Source organism: Mobula hypostoma, chromosome 2, assembly GCF_963921235.1.
Source record: "Mobula hypostoma chromosome 2, sMobHyp1.1, whole genome shotgun sequence".
NCBI classification, from domain to species: Eukaryota; Metazoa; Chordata; class Chondrichthyes; order Myliobatiformes; family Myliobatidae; genus Mobula; species Mobula hypostoma.
This window is the reverse complement of record NC_086098.1, coordinates 117,760,293-117,785,763: the sequence shown is the minus strand read 5'-3', so window position 1 is coordinate 117,785,763 and position 25,471 is coordinate 117,760,293. Positions and strand designations below refer to the sequence as shown.

Below are 25,471 nucleotides of genomic sequence, written 5' to 3'. Positions count from 1 at the left end.
GCTGATGGATGTGGTGAGAGGAAGGGATGAGTAGGGAACAGAGGGAGGACCGCCCCTGTCTGCAAATGGAGCAGCAGTATTTTTGTGCTGCTCTTAGTTTTCTTTCTCTCTCCCTGGTTTAAACTTTGAATTTAAAATTTTTACTTGCTGATTCTTGAGGGGGAACAATATGTCTATGTCTACAAGAAGTGGGATGAATTTACCTGAACCTAGTGATAAAGGTGATGGGAAAGGAAAGGTGCAAAAGGAAAGATCTGATGAAATGCCATCGTGGGCTGAAGATATCGTTCGGACACTGAATTCAATTAAGGATCAGAATGGGTCAATTAAAGACCAACTGGAAAAGAATAGTAATGAAATGAAGTCATTTCTGGGAAAACTTAAAGACCTGGAAACTCAAGTTATTACACATGAAGAGGAATTGAAGGTAACTAAGCAAAAGTTGTTTGAAGCTACAACGCGTTTGGAAAGATATCAAAATAAGATTACAGACCTGGAAACTAGGTCCGACGAAAGAATATACGAATTGTTGGGCTGCAAGAAGGAGCCAAAGATGGAGATTTAACTGCTTACTTTGGAAAGCTTTTCCACACTTTATTTCCTGCCATTCTATCAAAGCCGCCTACTGTAGAAAGGGCACACAGGGCGTTTATCTCGAAATCGAAGGATTCTGGTAAACCAAGATCTGTTCTGGTTTGCTTTCATCACTTTAAAATTAAAGATCAAATAATGCAACAGGCAAGAAAACAGAGTATTTAGATTTATGGAATCTGAGCTCCGCTTCTACGAAGATTATCCAAGAGAGATAATGGAACAAAGATCAAAATTTGCCCTGGTAATGAAACAAGCATATGATAAAAAAAAACTCTTTACCTCTCTGAGGTATCCAACAAGAATTAAAGTTTTTCCTGCTAATTCTCCTCCTCGTACTTTTTTTTGATCCAAAAGCTGCACTGGACTTTGTTCAGGCTATACCCGCCACTGTTACTGACGCCGCTGCTGAATGAACTATCTGAAAGGCTGTTTGGCTATCTGTATATTATTCGCATTTTGGAAAGAAGATTTATGAAGGTCATTTGTATATTTCATTGAGAGACTAATTAAGGGAGACAAGGAGAGTTGTTCATTATTGTTGGTTTTCCTTTGGAAAGATTTATGGCTCAAGTTTGACTGTCTAAATGATCATCTGAACATTCGACTGAGAGAAGAAGATAAGGGGATTTGTTCCTTTAATTTAATACTTGGTTTGTTTCTTTTTTTAATCAGCTAATTGATAGTTTTTTCCTACTAATACGGCTTTTTATATATTTTTTCTATTTTATTATACCATTTTATAATTGAATTTAAAGCTTTTTTTAGGGAATTAATATTAAACTTAAAGATGGCGCTGGTTTCTCTCTCTAAGAGATAACATTATTTTGGTTCTTCCTTGTTTATTAGTTGATGGAATGTAAAAACCTTTTTTTGCTGAGACTTTATTGTTTTTTTTACAGGGTCACTCTACTTTTTTACTAACTGGGGGGAGGGAAAGAAAACACAGACAGAGCGGTCAGTCGCTTTGAACTCTATCGCTTGCCTTTTTCGGGCTCCCGGGTGTGGGTGGATGGTTTAGAGTTAGGAGTTTTTTCCCATTGGGTGGTTCCGGAGCATGCGTGTTTTTTATGTGGTTGTATTCTTCATCACTGCCATTTTTGATCATCCCATATTGGTATATGCTCTGCACATGTATAAAGTAGAATAAAATTATATGATGGTATTTAAATGGATTAATATAATAAGTTGGAATGTACGTGGTTGGAATCATCCTATTAAACGAAAAAAGACTTTTAAAATTATTAACCGATTCCAAACTGATATAATTTTTGCTCACGAGACACATATCAGAGCGGGAGATCAGAATAGATTTTTTGGATGGTGGAATGGTTTGCAATTCCACTCTGCTTCTCAGAGTAAAACAAAAGGTGTGTCTATTTTTATTAAACCTAATATATTTATTCAAGAGGATATTGAATCAGATTCTAATGGTAGAATTTTAATTGTTAAAGGAACGATCTGTAACAGAAAAGTTGTTTTGGTCAATTTGTATGGTCCTAACTTAGATGATCCTTCTTTTTTAAAAAAGATATTTGCTTTACCGCCTGATTTAAATGAATATATGCTGATAATGGGCGGGGATATTAACTGCTGCTTAAATCCTATGACTGATAAGAGCTCAACCAATCAGCGACTTCCAAATCGATCTGCGTCATTTATTAATTCCTTTTTGATTGATTTTGGGTTGATTGATTTGTGGAGGTATCTCCATCCCGATAATAGAGAATATTATTTCTTCTCACATGTTTATAAAAAATATTCAAGGATCGATTATATTATAATCGATCCTGCTTCTTGCCTAGTGTTAAAACCTGCAAATATGACGCTATTGCTATATCTGATCATGCGCCTCTGAGTTTGTCTTTTGAATTTGATGATGTCATTCTTGCCCGCCCACCTTGGCGCATGTCTCAGACATTATTGCAAAACTCTGACTTTGTCACTTCCATTGAAACCCAGATAAAAGAATTTTTTCTTTTTAATGATATAGAGGGTATGTCTAAATTAATTATATGGGATACATTTAAAGTATTTTTACGTGGTCAGATTATTTCTTATTCAGCTAAACTTAAAAAACAGACTAAAGCAGAATTGGATAGAATTTCAAAACAAATTAAAGATTTAGTAATATCTATGCAATTTCCCCCAATACTGATTTATTTGAACAAAGGGTGGAACTTCAATCACAATATAACCTGTTATTAACTCATCCCATTGAAGGACATTTGCTTAAGTTAAAGAGCCAATTTTATATGTTTGGAGATAAAAATAATAAACTGCTTGTATCGCAATTAAAACTGGCCGCAGCCAAAAGGCAAATCATGAAAATTCGTAGGAAAGATGGTACCTTGGCTCAGGAATATGAAGAAATTAATACGATTTTTCAAGATTTTTATGCTGAACTTTATAAATCTCAATGTCTGTTAGATTCCTCTGAAGTGAATGCTTTTTTACGAAAGATTGTTTATCCTAAAATCTCGGCTGAGGATTAAAAAAACTCTTGATGCTCAAATCACTGAAGCCGAAATTCATAAAGCTATTTTTTTCAATGAAATCTGTTAAGTCCCCGGGACTTGATGGCTATCCTGTAGAATTTTATAAAAAATTTGGAAAGTTGCTTCCTCCGTATATGTTGGAAATGCTTAAGGATTCTTTTGTGAAAGGTGACTTACCCTCTACTTTTTATGAGGCTTCTATTTCTTTAATTCCTAAAAAAGATAAAGATCCCACTGACTGTGCTTCATATAGACTTATTTCATTACTGAATGTCGACGCTAAGATTCTGTCAAAGATAATGGACATTCGGTTGGAGAAAATTTTGGGTAAAATTATTTTTAAAGATCAAACAGGCTTTATAAAGGGTCACTATTCTTTTTCAAATGTTCAGAGATTATTTAACATTATATATTCGTCCTCTTTTAAAACTCCACCATGTGTTGTATCTTTGGATGCTGAAAAAGTGTTCGATCGAGACAAATGGAAATATTTATTCAATGTTTTAGAGAAATTTGGCTTTGGTGCTAATTTTAATAATTGGATTAAAATGATATATAAAGCCCCAATTGCTACTGTTGTCACTAACAAATGTAGGTCTCCTTTTTTACAGCTTTCATGGGGGACAAGGCAAGGCTGTCCATTAAGTCCTTTGGTGTTTAATTTAATATTAGAACCCCTTGCTATTGCTCTTCGTGAGGCTAAAAATATCCATGGGATTTTTGTGAATGAGACCATGCATAAGATCTCTCTTTACGCTGACGATTTATTGGTTTATATATCTAACCCTGACGAATCTATTCCTGCCTTGCTAAAATTATTTAATGAATTCGGAGGTTTTTCAGGATATAAAATACATTTTAGTAAAAGTGAATTGTTTCCTTTAAATGATTCTGTCTCTATATATGATAATACTCCTTTTAAAGTCACAGACTCCTTTAGATATTTAGGTATTATAATTACTAAAAAAAATAAGGATCTTTATAAAGCCAATTTCGTTCCTTTAGTAGACTCTATGAAGTATTTATTTAGTAGATGGAGTCCACTTACATTTTCACTTGTTGGTCGTATTCATATAGTTAAAATGATGATTTTACCAAAATTTTTATATTTATTTCAGAATATTCCTGTTTTTTGACGAGGAAGTTTTTTGATCGGATTGATTCTATTGTTTTATCTTTTATTTGGAATAATAAAAGACCAAGAATCAGTAAATGTCACTTACAAAAATTGAAAAAGGATGGAGGTCTTGCTTTGCCTAATCTAAGAATGTATTATTGTGCGATACATGTCTTTTTGGTTATACTGGGTTGATAAGAGTGATCAGCCGATTTGGGTAGACCTGGAACTGAAAGTTGTAAAACAGTTTTATTTAACCTCGTTATTGGGAGCTGCTTTACCTATGCAATTAGTTAAAGTTGTTAATTTAAACCTATATCCTGTGATTAAGTATTCTTTACAAATTTGGCTCCAGTTCCACAATTTTTTTAATCTTAAAAAATTTAAACTTTGTAGTTTAATTTATCGAAATTACTTTTTTAAGCCTTCTTTGAGTGATCCAATTTTTTTACTTTGGAAAAATAAAGGTATTAATTTTTTTTGGATTTATTTAAAGAAGATAGATTGATGTCTTTTGAACAATTAACTGATAAATATTCTCTTTCATACTCACACTTTCTGCAATACCTTCAAGTTAAACATTTTTTACAAAAATATTAAAGTAATTTTCCTTACATATTGGAGGCTGACCTGTTAAGATACTATTATGAGTATGAATCCTTCGATCCAGGGTTCTATTGGAAGAATTTATAATTTATTATTACAATGTGATAAGCGTCCTTTATCTAAGATTAAACAGGATTGGGAAAAGGAACTTAATTTGACTTTTATGACGGAGGATTGAATGCGAATTTTGAAGTTGGTTAACTCTTCTTCAATTTGTGCGAGCCATTCATTGATTCAATTTAAAATTGTACATTGTTATCATTTGACGAAGGAGAGACTTTCTAAAATCTTTTCTAATGTTGATAGTTATTGTGATAGATGTAAAACTGAGATAGCTACACTGATACATATGTTTTGGTCTTGTTCTATATTGGAACAGTTCTGGAAGTCGGTTTTCTCAACAATTTCTAAAGCACTTAAAATTAATTTACAACCTAATAGATTAACTGTGTTTTTTGGAATAGTTCTTCAAAATATTCATGGTATTTCTGTGTCTGACCAACATGTTATTGCATTTGTTACATTGATAGCTAGGAGGGCCATTTTGTTGAAGTGGAAGGATACATCAGCTCCCACTTTGTCACAATGGTTCTCTCAAGTGATGCTATGTCTTAGTTTGGAGAAAATTAGAAGTCGAACCTTTGAACCCTTATTTGATTTTGAGAAAAGGTGGGGCTCATTTGCTCGTTATTATCATTTGAGCTAATTGATATAATTTTTCCACGATCTAATTGTAAATTTTTTAGTATATTTTCATTTCTTGCTGGCGATCTGATGTTTATTTTTAGAAGCTTTTTGTATGACGCACGACTCCAGGGTTGTACACTTAATGGGTTCTTTACTTTTCTCACTTTTCTGCTTAGTAGGTTTTTTTTGTTATCACAAAATTCTTTTTCAATCTTTAAGATAATGACTTTTTTGAGACATTGTAAGTGTTGTTACTTCAATGTACTCATGTTATTTTTTCTGTATGACAATAAAAAGATTTGAAAAGAAAGAGTTGGGGTGCAGCCCAGCTGCAGAACCCAGGAGGGTGAGAAATTCTCGAGATGGAGGGTAAGAACAAGGAGCAGAGAACAGCCTTGACTCAGTTGCCCAGCCAAACACACACAGACAGCCACGATACCTGCAGGCTGTACTGAGTCTCCCCATGGGTGGAAACTCTCCCTGGTGTTCGGTCGATGAACCAGCCCCCTGGGGAGATCTCTGTGTCACCCAAGGTCCTTCGCAACCATCCAGTTGCCGGTGCAGCTGAACGCCCCAACGTGCTGTTGCTTATCGAAGCAGGACTGTGATCCCCGTCTGTCTTCCGGTAAAGGCTCAGCAGGGACGTGTTCATGTCGTTTGTCTTCTGTGGAGCAGAGAGACTCTGATAACAGGGCGGTGGGGAAGGAGAGAGACAGGGAGAACTGGAGAGGGAGAGGCAGAACCGGGAAAGGAGAAAGAGAGGGAGACAGAGGGGGAGAGAGGGAGGAGGAGAGAGATAGATAGATATGGAGGGGGAATTTCTCCCCGTTACCACGCGGCCAATACAACTGCACCTCATCTCATCAAACACACACACAACCCACCTCCTCACTTTGCCGCACACAGAGAACCCGCCACACACACTCACACATAAATCTCCCCCCAACTTTTCCACACCAGAAACACTGCAAGTCAAGTGCACAACATTCAGACAGGGTCGGCATCATGAAATGACCACAGCAAACACTCATCCACAAACCACATAAGGAACTTCAACCACCTCCAATTACCGGGTATTCTGGAAAACTCTCACTGTCCGATGAGTCAATGATCACCTCTGACCTGTGGAATGAAAGTCAGAAATGACAAAGGAGATTTCAGTACAGAGACACGATGAGTCAGTCACAGAATGAAACCCCCACCACACACTCCCAGGGTCAGACACAGAGTGAATCCCCCCATCACACACTCCCAGGGTCAGACACAGAGTGAATCCCCCCATCACACACTCCCAGGGTCAGACAGAGTGAATTCCCCATCACACACTCCCAGGGTCAGATACAGAGTGAAGTCCCCATCACACACTCCCAGGGTCAGATACAGAGTGAATTCCCATTACACACTCCCTGGGTCAGATACAGAGTGAATTCCCCATCACACACTCCCAGGGTCAGATACAGAGTGAATTCCCACATCACACACTATCAGGGTCAGACAGAGTGAATTCCCTATCACACACTCCCAGGGTCAGATACAGAGTGAATTCCCCCATCACACACTCCCAGGGTCAGATACAGAGTGAATTCCCTATCACACACTCCCAGGGTGAGATACAGAGTGAATCCCCCATCACACACTCCCAGGGTCAGATACAGAGTGAATTCCCCCATCACACACTCCCAGGGTGAGATACAGAGTGAATCTCCCATCACACACTCCCAGGGTGAGACAGAGTGAATTCCCCATCACACACTCCTAGGGTCAGAGAGAGTGAATTCCCCATCACACACTCCCAGGGTCAGACAGAGTGAATTCCCATCACACACTCCCTGGGTCAGATACAGAGTGAATTCCCCATCACACACTCCCAGGGTCAGATCCAGACTGAATTCCCCCATCACACACTCCCAGGGTCAGATACAGACTGAATTCCCCCATCACACACTCCCAGGGTCAGATACAGAGTGAATTCCCCATCACACACTCCCAGGTCAGACACAGAGTGAATCCCCCCCATCACACACTACCAGGGTCAGATACAGAGTGAATTCCCACATCACACACTCACAGGGTCAGACAGAGTCAATTACCCCCAGCACACACTCCCAGGGTCAGATACAGAGTGAATCCCCCCCATCACACACTCACAGGGTCAGACAGAGTGAATTCCCCCATCACACACTCCCAGGGTCAGATACAGAGTGAATTCCCCATCACACACTCCCAGGGTCAGATCCAGACTGAATTCCCCCATCACACACTCCCAGGGTGAGATACAGACTGAATTCCCCCATCACACACTCCCAGGGTCAGATACAGAGTGAATCCCCCCTATCACACACTCCCAGGGTCAGATACAGAGTGAATTCCCACATCACACACGATCAGGGTCAGACAGAGTGAATTCCCTATCACACACACCCAGGGTGAGATACAGAGTGAATTCCCCCCATCACACACTCACAGGGTCAGACAGAGTCAATTACCCCCAGCACACACTCCCAGGGTCAGATACAGAGTGAATTCCCCATCACACACTCCCAGGGTCAGACACAGAGTGAATTCCCCCATCACACACTCCTAGGGTCAGACACAGAGTGAATTCCCCCATCACACACTCCCAGGGTCAGATACAGAGTGAATTCCCCCATCACACACTCCCAGGGTGAGATACAGAGTGAATCTCCCATCACACACTCCCAGGGTCAGATACAGAGTGAATTCCCCATCACACACTCCCAGGGTCAGATACAGAGTGAATTCCCCATCACACACTCCCAGGGTCAGACACAGAGTGAATTCCCCCATCACACACTCCCAGGGTCAGACACAGAGTGAATTCCCCCATCACACACTCCCAGGGTCAGATACAGAGTGAATTCCCCATCACACACTCCCAGGGTCAGATACAGAGTGAATTCCCCATCACACACTCCCAGGGTCAGATACAGAGTGAATTCCCCATCACACACTCCCAGGGTCAGATACAGAGTGAATTCCCCATCACACACTCCCAGGGTCAGATACAGAGTGAATTCCCCCATCACACACTCCCAGGGTCAGATACACAGTGAATTCCCTATCACACACTCCCAGGGTCAGACACAGAGTGAATTCCCCCATCACACACTCCCAGGGTCAGATACAGAGTGAATTCCCCCATCACACACTCCCAGGGTCAGATACAGAGTGAATTCCCCATCACACACCCCCAGGTCAGACACGGAGTGAATTCCCCATCACAAACCCCCAGGGTCAGATACAGAGTGAATCCCCCCATCACACACTCCCAGGGTCAGATACAGAGTGAATTCCCACATCACACACGATCAGGGTCAGAGACAGAGTGAATTCCCTATCACACACTCCCAGGGTGAGATACAGAGTGAATCCCCCATCACACACTCCCAGGGTCAGATACAGAGTGAATTCCCCCATCACACACTCCCAGGGTGAGATACAGAGTGAATCTCCCATCACACACTCCCAGGGTCAGATACAGAGTGAATTCCCCCATCACACACTCCCAGGGTCAGATACAGAGTGAATTCCCCATCACACACTCCCAGCGTCAGACACAGAGTGAATTCCCCCAAAACACACTCGTAGGGTCAGACACAGAGTGAATTCCCCCATCACAAACTCCCAGGGTCAGATACAGAGTGAATTCCCCATCACACACTCCTAGGGTCAGATACAGAGTGAATCCCCCCCATCACACACTCACAGGGTCAGACAGAGTCAATTACCCCCAGCACACACTCCCAGGGTCAGATACAGAGTGAATTCCCCCATCACAAACTCCCAGGGTCAGATACAGAGTGAATTCCCCATCACACACTCCTAGGGTCAGATACAGAGTGAATCCCCCCCATCACACACTCACAGGGTCAGACAGAGTGAATTCCCATCACACACTCCCTGGGTCAGATACAGAGTGAATTCCCCATCACACACTCCCAGGGTCAGATCCAGACTGAATTCCCCCATCACACACTCCCAGGGTGAGATACAGACTGAATTCCCCCATCACACACTCCCAGGGTCAGATACAGAGTGAATCCCCCCTATCACACACTCCCAGGGTCAGATACAGAGTGAATTCCCACATCACACACTAGCAGGGTCAGACAGAGTGAATTCCCTATCACACACTCCCAGGGTCAGATACAGAGTGAATCCCCCATCACACACTCCCAGGGTCAGACACAGAGTGAATTCCCCCATCACACACTCCCAGGGTGAGATACAGAGTGAATCCCCCCCATCACACACTCACAGGGTCAGACAGAGTCAATTACCCCCATCACACACTCCCAGGGTCAGATACAGAGTGAATTCCCCATCACACACTCCCAGGGTCAGACACAGAGAGAATTCCCCATCACACACTCCCAGGGTCAGACACAGAGTGAATTCCCCCAATCACACACTCCCAGGGTCAGACACAGAGTGAATTCCCCATCACACACTCCCAGGGTCAGACACAGAGTGAATTCCCATATCACACACTGCCAGGGTCAGATACAGAGTGAATCCCCCCCATCACACACTCCCAGGGTCAGACACAGAGTGAATTCCCCATCACACACTCCCAGGGTCAGATACAGAGTGAATTCCCCATCACACACTCCCAGGGTCAGATACAGAGTGAATTCCCCCATCACACACTCCCAGGGTCAGACACAGAGTGAATTCCCCCATCACACACTCCCAGGGTCAGATACAGAGTGAATTCCCCCATCACACACTCCCAGGGTCAGACACAGAGTGAATTCCCCATCACACACTCCCAGGGTCAGACACAGAGTGAATTCCCCATCACACACTCCCAGGGTCAGATACAGAGTGAATCCCCCCATCACACACTCCCAGGGTCAGACACAGAGTGAATTCCCCATCACACACTCCCAGGGTCAGATACAGAGTGAATTCCCCATCACACACTCCCAGGGTCAGATACAGAGTGAATTCCCTATCACACACTCCCAGCGTCAGACACAGAGTGAATTCCCCCATCACACACTCCTAGGGTCAGACACAGAGTGAATTCCCCCATCACACACTCCCAGGGTCAGATACAGAGTGAATTCCCCCATCACACACTCCCAGGGTGAGATACAGAGTGAATCTCCCATCACACACTCCCAGGGTCAGATACAGAGTGAATTCCCCCATCACACACTCCCAGGGTCAGATACAGAGTGAATTCCCTATCACACACTCCCAGCGTCAGACACAGAGTGAATTCCCCCATCACACACTCCCAGGGTCAGATACAGACTGAATTCCCCCATCACACACTCCCAGGGTCAGATACAGAGTGAATTCCCCATCACACACTCCCAGGTCAGACACAGAGTGAATCCCCCCCATCACACACTACCAGGGTCAGATACAGAGTGAATTCCCCCATCACACACTCACAGGGTCAGATACAGAGTGAATTACCCCCATCACACACTCCCAGGGTCAGATACAGAGTGAATTCCCCCATCACACACTCCCAGGGTCAGACAGAGTGACTTCCCCATCACACACTCCCAGGGTCAGATACAGAGTGAATTCCCCATCACACACTCCCAGGGTCAGATCCAGACTGAATTCCCCCATCACACACTCCCAGGGTGAGATACAGACTGAATTCCCCCATCACACACTCCCAGGGTCAGATACAGAGTGAATCCCCCCTATCACACACTCCCAGGGTCAGATACAGAGTGAATTCCCACATCACACACGATCAGGGTCAGACAGAGTGAATTCCCTATCACACACACCCAGGGTCAGATACAGAGTGAATTCCCCCCATCACACACTCACAGGGTCAGACAGAGTGAATTACCCCCATCACACACTCCCAGGGTCAGATACAGAGTGAATTCCCCATCACACACTCCCAGCGTCAGACACAGAGTGAATTCCCCCATCACACACTCCTAGGGTCAGACACAGAGTGAATTCCCCCATCACACACTCCCAGGGTCAGATACAGAGTGAATTCCCCCATCACACACTCCCAGGGTGAGATACAGAGTGAATCCCCCATCACACACTCCCAGGGTCAGATACAGAGTGAATTCCCCATCACACACTCCCAGGGTCAGATACACAGTGAATTCCCTATCACACACACCCAGCGTCAGACACAGAGTGAATTCCCCCATCACACACTCCTAGGGTCAGACACAGAGTGAATCCCCCCATCACACACTCCCAGGGTCAGACAGAGTGAATTCCCCATCACACACTCCCAGGGTCAGATACAAGTGAATTCCCCATCACACACTCCCAGGGTCAGACAGAGTGAATTCCCATCACACACTCCCTGGGTCAGATACAGAGTGAATTCCCCATCACACACTCCCAGGGTCAGATACAGAGTGAATTCCCACATCACACACTCCCAGGGTCAGATACAGAGTGAATTCCCGATCACACACTCCCAGGGTCAGATACAGAGTGAATCCCCCATCACACACTCCCAGGGTCAGACACAGAGTGAATTCCCCCATCACACACTCCCAGGGTCAGATACAGAGTGAATTCCCCATCACACACTCCCAGGTCAGACACAGAGTGAATTCCCCATCACAAACCCCCAGGGTCAGATACAGAGTGAATCCCCCCATCACACACTCCCAGGGTCAGATACAGAGTGAATTCCCACATCACACACTATCAGGGTCAGACAGAGTGAATTCCCTATCATACACTCCCAGGGTGAGATACAGAGTGAATCCCCCATCACACACTCCCAGGGTCAGATACAGAGTGAATTCCCCCATCACACACTCCCAGGGTGAGATACAGAGTGAATCTCCCATCACACACTCCCAGGGTCAGATACAGAGTGAATTCCCCCATCACACACTCGCAGGGTCAGATACAGAGTGAATTCCCCATCACACACTCCCAGCGTCAGACACAGAGTGAATTCCCCAAAAACACACTCGTAGGGTCAGACACAGAGTGAATTCCCCCATCACACACTCCCAGGGTCAGATACAGAGTGAATTCCCCATCACACACTCCTAGGGTCAGATACAGAGTGAATCCCCCCCATCACACACTCACAGGGTCAGACAGAGTCAATTACCCCCAGCACACACTCCCAGGGTCAGATACAGAGTGAATTCCCCCATCACACACTCCCAGGGTCAGATACAGAGTGAATTCCCCATCACACACTCCGAGGGTCAGATACAGAGTGAATCCCCCCCATCACACACTCACAGGGTCAGACAGAGTGAATTCCCATCACACACTCCCTGGGTCAGATACAGAGTGAATTCCCCATCACACACTCCCAGGGTCAGATCCAGACTGAATTCCCCCATCACACACTCCCAGGGTGAGATACAGACTGAATTCCCCCATCACACACTCCCAGGGTCAGATACAGAGTGAATCCCCCCTATCACACACTCCCAGGGTCAGAGACAGAGTGAATTCCCACATCACACACTCCCAGGGTCAGACAGAGTGAATTCCCTATCACACACTCCCAGGGTGAGATACAGAGTGAATCCCCCATCACACACTCCCACGGTCAGACACAGAGTGAATTCCCCCATCACACACTTCCAGGGTGAGATACAGAGTGAATCCCCCCCATCACACACTCACAGGGTCAGACAGAGTCAATTACCCCTATCACACACTCCTAGGGTCAGATACAGAGGGAATCACCCCCATCACACACTCCCAGGGTCAGACACAGAGTGAATTCCCCATCACACACTCCCAGGGTCAGATACAGAGTGAATCCCCCCGATCACACACTCCCAGGGACAGACACAGAGTGAATTCCCCATCACACACTCCCAGGGTCAGACACAGAGTGAATTCCCATATCACACACTGCCAGGGTCAGATACAGAGTGAATCCCCCCCATCACACACTCCCAGGGTCAGACACAGAGTGAATTCCCCAGCACACACTCCCAGGGTCAGATACACAGTGAATTCCCCATCACACACTCCTAGGGTCAGATACAGAGGGAATCCCCCCGATCACACACTCCCACGGTCAGACACAGAGTGAATTCCAATCACACACTCCCAGGGTCAGATACAGAGTGAATCCCCCCGATCACACACTCCCAGGGTCAGACACAGAGTGAATTCCCCATCACACACTCCCAGGGTCAGACACAGAGTGAATTCCCTTATCACACACTGCCAGGGTCAGATACAGAGTGAATCCCCCCCATCACACACTCCCAGGGTCAGACACAGAGTGAATTCCCCATCACACACTCCCAGGGTCAGATACACAGTGAATTCCCCATCACACACTCCCAGGGTCAGATACACAGTGAATTCCCTATCACACACTCCCAGCGTCAGACACAGAGTGAATTCCCCCATCACACACTCCTAGGGTCAGACACAGAGTGAATTCCCCCATCACACACTCCCAGGGTCAGATACAGAGTGAATTCCCCCATCACACACTTCCAGGGTGAGATACAGAGTGAATCTCCCATCACACACTCCCAGGGTCAGATACACAGTGAATTCCCCATCACACACTCCCAGGGTCAGATACACAGTGAATTCCCTATCACACACTCCCAGCGTCAGACACAGAGTGAATTCCCCCATCACACACTCCTAGGGTCAGACACAGAGTGAATCCCCCCATCACACACTCCCAGGGTCAGACACAGAGTGAATCCCCCCATCACACACTCCCAGGGTCAGACAGAGTGAATTCCCCATCACACACTCCCAGGGTCAGACAGAATGAATTCCCCATCACACACTCCCAGGGTCAGACAGAGTGAATTCCCATTACACACTCCCTGGGTCAGATACAGAGTGAATTCCCCATCACACACTCCCAGGGTCAGATACAGAGTGAATTCCCACATCACACACTATCAGGGTCAGACAGAGTGAATTCCCTATCACACACTCCCAGGGTGAGATACAGAGTGAATCCCCCATCACACACTCCCAGGGTCAGACAGAGTGAATTCCCTATCACACACTCCCAGGGTGAGATACAGAGTGAATCCCCCATCACACACTCCCAGGGTCAGATACAGAGTGAATTCCCCCATCACACACTCCCAGGGTGAGATACAGAGTGAATCTCCCATCACACACTCCCAGGGTGAGACAGAGTGAATTCCCCATCACACACTCCTAGGGTCAGAGAGAATGAATTCCCCATCACACACTCCCAGGGTCAGACAGAGTGAATTCCCATCACACACTCCCTGGGTCAGATACAGAGTGAATTCCCCATCACACACTCCCAGGGTCAGATCCAGACTGAATTCCCCCATCACACACTCCCAGGGTCAGATACAGAGTGAATTCCCCATCACACACTCCCAGGTCAGACACAGAGTGAATTCCCCATCACAAACCCCCAGGGTCAGATACAGAGTGAATCCCCCCCATCACACACTACCAGGGTCAGATACAGAGTGAATTCCCACATCACACACTATCAGGCTCAGACAGAGTGAATTCCCTATCACACACTCCCAGGGTGAGATACAGAGTGAATCCCCCATCACACACTCCCAGGGTCAGATACAGAGTGAATTCCCCATCACACACTCCCAGGGTGAGATACAGAGTGAATCTCCCATCACACACTCCCAGGGTCAGATACAGAGTGAATTCCCCCATCACACACTCGCAGGGTCAGATACAGAGTGAATTCCCCATCACACACTCCCAGCGTCAGATACAGAGTGAATCCCCCCCATCACACACTCACAGGGTCAGACAGAGTCAATTACCCCCAGCACACACTCCCAGGGTCAGATACAGAGTGAATTCCCCCATCACACACTCCCAGGGTCAGATACAGAGTGAATTCTCCATCACACACTCCTAGGGTCAGATACAGAGTGAATCCCCCCCATCACACACTCACAGGGTCAGACAGAGTGAATTCCCATCACACACTCACTGGGTCAGATACAGAGTGAATTCCCCATCACACACTCCCAGGGTCAGATCCAGACTGAATTCCCCCATCACACACTCCCAGGGTGAGATACAGACTGAATTCCCCCATCACACACTCCCAGGGTCAGATACAGAGTGAATCCCCCCTATCACACACTCCCAGGGTCAGATACAGAGTGAATTCCCACATCACACACGATCAGGGTCAGACAGAGTGAATTCCCTATCACACACACCCAGGGTGAGATACAGAGTGAATCCCCCATCACACACTCCCACGGTCAGACACAGAGTGAATTCCCCCATCACACACTTCCAGGGTGAGATACAGAGTGAATCCCCCCCATCACACACTCACAGGGTCAGACAGAGTCAATTACCCCTATCACACACTCCTAGGGTCAGATACAGAGGGAATCCCCCCCATCACACACTCCCACGGTCAGACACAGAGTGAATTCCCCATCACACACTCCCAGGGTCAGATACAGAGTGAATCCCCCCGATCACACACTCCCAGGGTCAGACACAGAGTGAATTCCCCATCACACACTCTCAGGGTCAGACACAGAGTGAATTCCCATATCACACACTGCCAGGGTCAGATACAGAGTGAATCCCCCCCATCACACACTCCCAGGGTCAGACACAGAGTGAATTCCCCATCACACACTCCCAGGGTCAGATACACAGTGAATTCCCCATCACACACTCCCAGGGTCAGATACACAGTGAATTCCCTATCACACACTCCCAGCGTCAGACACAGAGTGAATTCCCCCATCACACACTCCTAGGGTCAGACACAGAGTGAATTCCCCCATCACACATTCCCAGGGTCAGATACAGAGTGAATTCCCCTCACACACTCCCAGCGTCAGATCCAGACTGAATTCCCCCATCACACACTCCCAGGGTCAGATACAGACTGAATTCCCCCATCACACACTCCCAGGGTCAGATACAGAGTGAATTCCCCATCACACACTCCAAGGTCAGACACAGAGTGAATTCCCCATCACAAACCCCCAGGGTCAGATACAGAGTGAATCCCCCCCATCACACACTCCCAGGGTCAGATACAGAGTGAATTCCCACATCACACACTATCAGGCTCAGACAGAAGGAATTCCCTATCACACACTCCCAGGGTGAGATACAGAGTGAATCCCCCATCACACACTCCCAGGGTGAGATACAGAGTGAATCTCCCATCACACACTCCCAGGGTCAGATACAGAGTGAATTCCCCCATCACACACTCCCAGGGTCAGATACAGAGTGAATTCCCCCATCACACACTCCCAGCGTCAGACACAGAGTGAATTCCCCCATCACACACTCCTAGGGTCAGACACAGAGTGAATTCCCCCATCACACACTCCCAGGGTCAGATACAGAGTGAATTCCCCATCACACACTCCTAGGGTCAGATACAGAGTGAATCCCCCCCATCACACACTCACAGGGTCAGACAGAGTCAATTACCCCCAGCACACACTCCCAGGGTCAGATACAGAGTGAATTCCCCATCACACACTCCCAGGGTCAGATACAGAGTGAATTCCCCATCACACACTCCCAGGGTCAGATACAGAGTGAATTCCCCCATCACACACTCCCAGGGTCAGATACAGAGTGAATTCCCCATCACACACTCCCAGGGTCAGACACAGAGTGAATTCCCCATCACAAACTCCCAGGGTCAGATACAGAGTGAATTCCCCATCACACACTCCCAGGGTCAGATACAGAGTGAATCCCCCATCACACACTCCCAGGGTCAGATACAGAGTGAATTCCCCATCACACACTCCCAGGGTCAGATCCAGAGTGAATTCCCCCATCACACACTCCCAGGGTCAGATACAGACTGAATTCCCCCATCACACACTCCCAGGGTCAGATACAGAGTGAATTCCCCATCACACACTCCAAGGTCAGACACAGAGTGAATCCCCCCATCACACACTCCCAGGGTCAGATACAGAGTGAATTCCCCATCACACACTCCCAGGGTCAGATACAGAGTGAATTCCCCATCACACACTCCCAGGGTCAGACAGAGTGAATTCCCATCACACACTCCCTGGGTCAGATACAGAGTGAATTCCCCATCACACACTCCCAGGGTCAGATACAGAGTGAATTCCCACATCACACACTATCAGGGTCAGACAGAGTGAATTCCCTATCACACACTCCCAGGGTGAGATACAGAGTGAATCTCCCATCACACACTCCCAGGGTCAGATACAGAGTGAATTCCCCATCACACACTCCCAGGGTCAGATACAGAGTGAATTCCCCCATCACACACTCCCAGGGTCAGATACAGAGTGAATTCCCCCATCACACACTCCCAGGGTCAGATACAGAGTGAATCTCCCATCACACACTCCCAGGGTGAGACAGAGTGAATTCCCCATCACACACTCCTAGGGTCAGATACAGAGTGAATTCCCCATCACACACTCCCAGGGTCAGACAGAGTGAATTCCCATCACACACTCCCAGGGTCAGATACAGAGTGAATTCCCCATCACACACTCCCAGGGTCAGACACAGAGTGAATTCCCCCATCACACACTCCCAGGGTCAGATACAGACTGAATTCCCCCATCACACACTCCCAGGGTCAGATACAGAGTGAATTCCCCATCACACACTCCCAGGTCAGACACAGAGTGAATCCCCCCCATCACACACTACCAGGGTCAGATACAGAGTGAATTCCCACATCACACACTCACAGGGTCAGACAGAGTCAATTACCCCCAGCACACACTCCCAGGGTCAGATACAGAGTGAATCCCCCCCATCACACACTCACAGGGTCAGACAGAGTGAATTCCCATCACACACTCACTGGGTCAGATACAGAGTGAATTCCCCATCACACACTCCCAGGGTCAGATCCAGACTGAATTCCCCCATCACACACTCCCAGGGTGAGATACAGACTGAATTCCCCCATCACACACTCCCAGGGTCAGATACAGAGTGAATCCCCCCTATCACACACTCCCAGGGTCAGATACAGAGTGAATTCCCACATCACACACGATCAGGGTCAGACAGAGTGAATTCCCTATCACACACACCCAGGGTGAGATACAGAGTGAATTCCCCCCATCACACACTCACAGGGTCAGACAGAGTCAATTACCCCCAGCACACACTCCCAGGGTCAGATACAGAGTGAATTCCCCATCACACACTCCCAGCGTCAGACACAGAGTGAATTCCCCCATCACACACTCCTAGGGTCAGACACAGAGTGAATTCCCCCATCACACACTCCCAGGGTCAGATACAGAGTGAATTCCCCCATCACACACTTCCAGGGTGAGATACAGAGTGAATCTCCCATCACACACTCCCAGGGTCAGATACACAGTGAATTCCCCATCACACACTCCCAGGGTCAGATACAGAGTGAATTCCCCATCACACACTCCCAGCGTCAGACACAGAGTGAATTCCCCCATCACACACTCCTAGGGTCAGACACAGAGTGAATTCCCCCATCACACACTCCCAGGGTCAGATACAGAGTGAATTCCCCATCACACACTCCCAGGGTCAGACACAGAGTGAATTCCCCATCACAAACTCCCAGGGTCAGACAGAGTGAATTCCCCCATCACACACTCCCAGGGTCAGATACAGAGTGAATTCCCCATCACACACTCCCAGGGTCAGATACAGAGTGAATTCCCACATCACACACTATCAGGGTCAGACAGAGTGAATTCCCTATCACACACTCCCAGGGTGAGATACAGAGTGAATCCCCCATCACACACTCCCAGGGTCAGATACAGAGTGAATTCCCCCATCACACACTCCCAGGGTCAGATACAGAGTGAATTCCCCATCACACACTCCCAGGGTAAGACACAGAGTGAATTCCCCATCACAAACCCCCAGGGTCAGATACAGAGTGAATCCCCCCCATCACACACTACCAGGGTCAGATACAGAGTGAATTCCCACATCACACACTATCAGGCTCAGACAGAGTGAATTCCCTATCACACACTCCCAGGGTGAGATACAGAGTGAATCCCCCATCACACACTCCCATGGTCAGATACAGAGTGAATTCCCCCATCACACACTCCCAGGGTGAGATACAGAGTGAATCTCCCATCACACACTCCCAGGGTCAGATACAGAGTGAATTCCCCCATCACACACTCGCAGGGTCAGATACAGAGTGAATTCCCCATCACACACTCCCAGCGTCAGACACAGAGTGAATTCCCCAAAAACACACTCGTAGGGTCAGACACAGAGTGAATTCCCCCATCACAAACTCCCAGGGTCAGATACAGAGTGAATTCCCCATCACACACTCCTAGGGTCAGATACAGAGTGAATCCCCCCCCATCACACACTCACAGGGTCAGACAGAGTCAATTACCCCCAGCACACACTCCCAGGGTCAGATACAGAGTGAATTCCCCCATCACACACTCCCAGGGTCAGATACAGAGTGAATTCTCCATCACACACTCCTAGGGTCAGATACAGAGTGAATCCCCCCCATCACACACTCACAGGGTCAGACAGAGTGAATTCCCATCACACACTCACTGGGTCAGATACAGAGTGAATTCCCCATCACACACTCCCAGGGTCAGATCCAGACTGAATTCCCCCATCACACACTCCCAGGGTGAGATACAGACTGAATTCCCCCATCACACACTCCCAGGGTCAGATACAGAGGTGAATCCCCCCTATCACACACTCCCAGGGTCAGATACAGAGTGAATTCCCACATCACACACTATCAGGGTCAGACAGAGTGAATTCCCTATCACACACACCCAGGGTGAGATACAGAGTGAATCCCCCATCACACACTCCCACGGTCAGACACAGAGTGAATTCCCCCATCACACACTTCCAGGGTGAGATACAGAGTGAATCCCCCCCATCACACACTCACAGGGTCAGACAGAGTCAATTACCCCTATCACACACTCCTAGGGTCAGATACAGAGGGAATCACCCCCATCACACACTCCCACGGTCAGACACAGAGTGAATTCCCCATCACACACTCCCAGGGTCAGATACAGAGTGAATCCCCCCGATCACACACTCCCAGGGACAGACACAGAGTGAATTCCCCATCACACACTCCCAGGGTCAGACACAGAGTGAATTCCCATATCACACACTGCCAGGGTCAGATACAGAGTGAATCCCCCCCATCACACACTCCCAGGGTCAGACACAGAGTGAATTCCCCAGCACACACTCCCAGGGTCAGATACACAGTGAATTCCCCATCACACACTCCTAGGGTCAGATACAGAGGGAATCCCCCCGATCACACACTCCCACGGTCAGACACAGAGTGAATTACCCCCATCACACACTCCCAGGGTCAGATACAGAGTGAATTCCCCCATCACACACTCCCAGGGTCAGACACAGAGTGAATTCCCCATCACACACTCCCAGGGTCAGACACAGAGTGAATTCCCTTATCACACACTGCCAGGGTCAGATACAGAGTGAATCCCCCCCATCACACACTCCCAGGGTCAGACACAGAGTGAATTCCCCATCACACACTCCCAGGGTCAGATACACAGTGAATTCCCCATCACACACTCCCAGGGTCAGATACACAGTGAATTCCCTATCACACACTCCCAGCGTCAGACACAGAGTGAATTCCCCCATCACACACTCCTAGGGTCAGACACAGAGTGAATTCCCCCATCACACACTCCCAGGGTCAGATACAGAGTGAATTCCCCCATCACACACTCCCAGGGTGAGATACAGAGTGAATCTCCCATCACACACTCCCAGGGTCAGATACACAGTGAATTCCCCATCACACACTCCCAGGGTCAGATACAGAGTGAATTCCCCATCACACACTCCCAGCGTCAGACACAGAGTGAATTCCCCCATCACACACTCCCAGGGTCAGACACAGAGTGAATTCCCCCATCACACACTCCCAGGGTCAGACACAGAGTGAATTCCCCATCACACACTCCCAGGGTCAGATACAGAGTGAATTCCCCATCACACACTCCCAGGGTCAGACAGAGTGAATTCCCCATCACACACTCCCAGGGTCAGACAGAGTGAATTCCCATCACACACTCCCTGGGTCAGATACAGAGTGAATTCCCCATCACACACTCCCAGGGTCAGATACAGAGTGAATTCCCCCATCACACACTCCCAGGGTCAGATACAGAGTGAATTCCCCATCACACACTCCCAGGGTCAGATACAGAGTTGATATCCCCCATCACACACTCCCAGGGTCAGATACAGAGTGAATTCCCCATCACACACTCCCAGGGTCAGATACAGAGTGAATCCCCCCATCACACACTCCCAGGGTCAGATACAGAGTGAATTCCCCCATCACACACTCCCAGGGTCAGATACAGACTGAATTCCCCCATCACACACTCCCAGGGTCAGACACAGAGTGAATTCCCCATCACACACTCCCAGGGTCAGATACAGAGTGAATTCCCCCATCACACACTCCCAGGGTCAGATACAGAGTGAATTCCCCATCACACACTCCCAGGGTGAGATACAGAGTGAATCCCCCATCACACACTCCCAGGGTCAGACAGAGTGAATTCCCTATCACACACTCCCAGGGTGAGATACAGAGTGAATCCCCCATCACACACTCCCAGGGTCAGATACAGAGTGAATTCCCCCATCACACACTCCCAGGGTGAGATACAGAGTGAATCTCCCATCACACACTCCCAGGGTGAGACAGAGTGAATTCCCCATCACACACTCCTAGGGTCAGAGAGAGTGAATTCCCCATCACACACTCCCAGGGTCAGACAGAGTGAATTCCCATCACACACTCCCTGGGTCAGATACAGAGTGAATTCCCCATCACACACTCCCAGGGTCAGATCCAGACTGAATTCCCCCATCACACACTCCCAGGGTCAGATACAGAGTGAATTCCCCATCACACACTCCCAGGTCAGACACAGAGTGAATTCCCCATCACAAACCCCCAGGGTCAGATACAGAGTGAATCCCCCCCATCACACACTACCAGGGTCAGATACAGAGTGAATTCCCACATCACACACTATCAGGCTCAGACAGAGTGAATTCCCTATCACACACTCCCAGGGTGAGATACAGAGTGAATCCCCCATCACACACTCCCAGGGTCAGATACAGAGTGAATTCACCCATCACACACTCCCAGGGTCAGATACAGAGTGAATTCTCCCATCACACACTCCCAGGGTCAGATACAGAGTGCATTCCCCCATCACACACTCGCAGGGTCAGATACAGAGTGAATTCCCCATCACACACTCCCAGCGTCAGATACAGAGTGAATCCCCCCCATCACACACTCACAGGGTCAGACAGAGTCAATTACCCCCAGCACACACTCCCAGGGTCAGATACAGAGTGAATTCCCCCATCACACACTCCCAGGGTCAGATACAGAGTGAATTCCCCATCACACACTCCTAGGGTCAGATACAGAGTGAATCCCCCCCATCACACACTCACAGGGTCAGACAGAGTGAATTCCCCATCACACACTCCCAGGGTCAGATACAGAGTGAATTCCCCCATCACACACTCCCAGGGTCAGATACAGAGTGAATTCCCCCATCACACACTCCCAGGGTCAGATACAGACTGAATTCCCCCATCACACACTCCCAGGGTCAGATACAGAGTGAATTCCCCCATCACACACTCCCAGGGTCAGATACAGAGTGAATTCCCACATCACACACGATCAGGGTCAGACAGAGTGAATTCCCTATCACACACACCCAGGGTCAGATACAGAGTGAATCCCCCATCACACACTCCCAGGGTCAGACACAGAGTGAATTCCCCCATCACACACTCCCAGGGTGAGATACAGAGTGAATCCCCCCCATCACACACTCACAGGGTCAGACAGAGTCAATTACCCCTATCACACACTCCTAGGGTCAGATACAGAGTGAATTCCCCCATCACACACTCCCAGGGTCAGACACAGAGTGAATTCCCCATCACACACTCCCAGGGTCAGACACAGAGTGAATTCCCCCAATCACACACTCCCAGGGTCAGACACAGAGTGAATTCCCCATCACACACTCTCAGGGTCAGACACAGAGTGAATTCCCATATCACACACTGCCAGGGTCAGATACAGAGTGAATCCCCCCATCACACACTCCCAGGGTCAGACACAGAGTGAATTCCCCATCACACACTCCCAGGGTCAGATACAGAGTGAATTCCCCATCACACACTCCCAGGGTCAGATACAGAGTGAATTCCCTATCACACACTCCCAGCGTCAGACACAGAGTGAATTCCCCCATCACACACTCCTAGGGTCAGACACAGAGTGAATTCCCCCATCACACACTCCCAGGGTCAGATACAGAGTGAATTCCCCATCACACACTCCCAGGGTCAGATACAGAGTGAATTCCCCCATCACACACTCCCAGGGTCAGATACAGAGTGAATTCCCCATCACACACTCCTAGGGTCAGATACAGAGTGAATTCCCCATCACACACCCCCAGGTCAGACACGGAGTGAATTCCCCATCACAAACCCCCAGAGTCAGATACAGAGTGAATCCCCCCCATCACACACTCCCAGGGTCAGATACAGAGTGAATTCCCACATCACACACTATCAGGCTCAGACAGAAGGAATTCCCTATCACACACTCCCAGGGTCAGATACAGAGTGAATCCCCCATCACACACTCCCAGGGTGAGATACAGAGTGAATCTCCCATCACACACTCCCAGGGTCAGATACAGAGTGAATTCCCCCATCACACACTCCCAGGGTCAGATACAGAGTGAATTCCCCATCACACACTCCCAGCGTCAGACACAGAGTGAATTCCCCCATCACACACTCCTAGGGTCAGACACAGAGTGAATTCCCCCATCACACACTCCCAGGGTCAGATACAGAGTGAATTCCCCATCACACACTCCCAGGGTCAGATACAGAGTGAATCCCCCCCATCACACACTCACAGGGTCAGACAGAGTCAATTACCCCCAGCACACACTCCCAGGGTCAGATACAGAGTGAATTCCCCATCACACACTCCCAGGGTCAGATACAGAGTGAATTCCCCATCACACACTCCCAGGGTCAGATACAGAGTGAATTCCCCCATCACACACTCCCAGGGTCAGATACAGAGTGAATTCCCCCATCACACACTCCCAGGGTCAGACACAGAGTGAATTCCCCATCACACACTCCCAGGGTCAGATACAGAGTGAATTCCCCATCACACACTCCCAGGGTCAGATACAGAGTGAATTCCCCCATCACACACTCCCAGGGTCAGATACAGAGTGAATTCCCCATCACACACTCCCAGGGTCAGATCCAGACTGAATTCCCCCATCACACACTCCCAGGGTCAGATACAGAGTGAATTCCCCCATCACACACTCCCAGGGTCAGATACAGAGTGAATTCCCCATCACACACTCCCAAGGTCAGACACAGAGTGAATTCCCCATCACAAACCCCCAGAGTCAGATACAGAGTGAATCCCCCCCATCACACACTCCCAGGGTCAGATACAGAGTGAATTCCCACATCACACACTATCAGGCTCAGACAGAAGGAATTCCCTATCACACACTCCCAGGGTGAGATACAGAGTGAATCCCCCATCACACACTCCCAGGGTGAGATACAGAGTGAATCTCCCATCACACACTCCCAGGGTCAGATACAGAGTGAATTCCCCCATCACACACTCCCAGGGTCAGATACAGAGTGAATTCCCTATCACACACTCCCAGCGTCAGACACAGAGTGAATTCCCCCATCACACACTCCTAGGGTCAGACACAGAGTGAATTCCCCCATCACACACTCCCAGGGTCAGATACAGAGTGAATTCCCCATCACACACTCCCAGGGTCAGATACAGAGTGAATCCCCCCCATCACACACTCACAGGGTCAGACAGAGTCAATTACCCCCATCACAC

General features: G+C 47.9%; 1 protein-coding gene across 4 annotated transcripts in view; it reads right to left on the bottom strand.

Annotated features, from left to right (window-relative positions):
• Positions 1-25,471, bottom strand: part of nvl (nuclear VCP like) — a 162,123-nt gene that overhangs the window by 59,790 nt on the left and 76,862 nt on the right. For 3 of the 4 annotated variants that reach the window (XM_063040507.1, XM_063040508.1, XM_063040510.1), the window contains 3 exons: positions 6,570-6,621; positions 5,939-6,163; positions 1,577-1,717 (listed from right to left, as the gene is read on the bottom strand). In XM_063040507.1, the coding sequence (XP_062896577.1) occupies positions 1,577-1,717; positions 5,939-6,163; positions 6,570-6,621 (418 nt within the window). The remainder of the gene's footprint in view (positions 1-1,576; positions 1,718-5,938; positions 6,164-6,569; positions 6,622-25,471) is intronic. The other variant, XM_063040509.1, reaches the window with a different exon arrangement.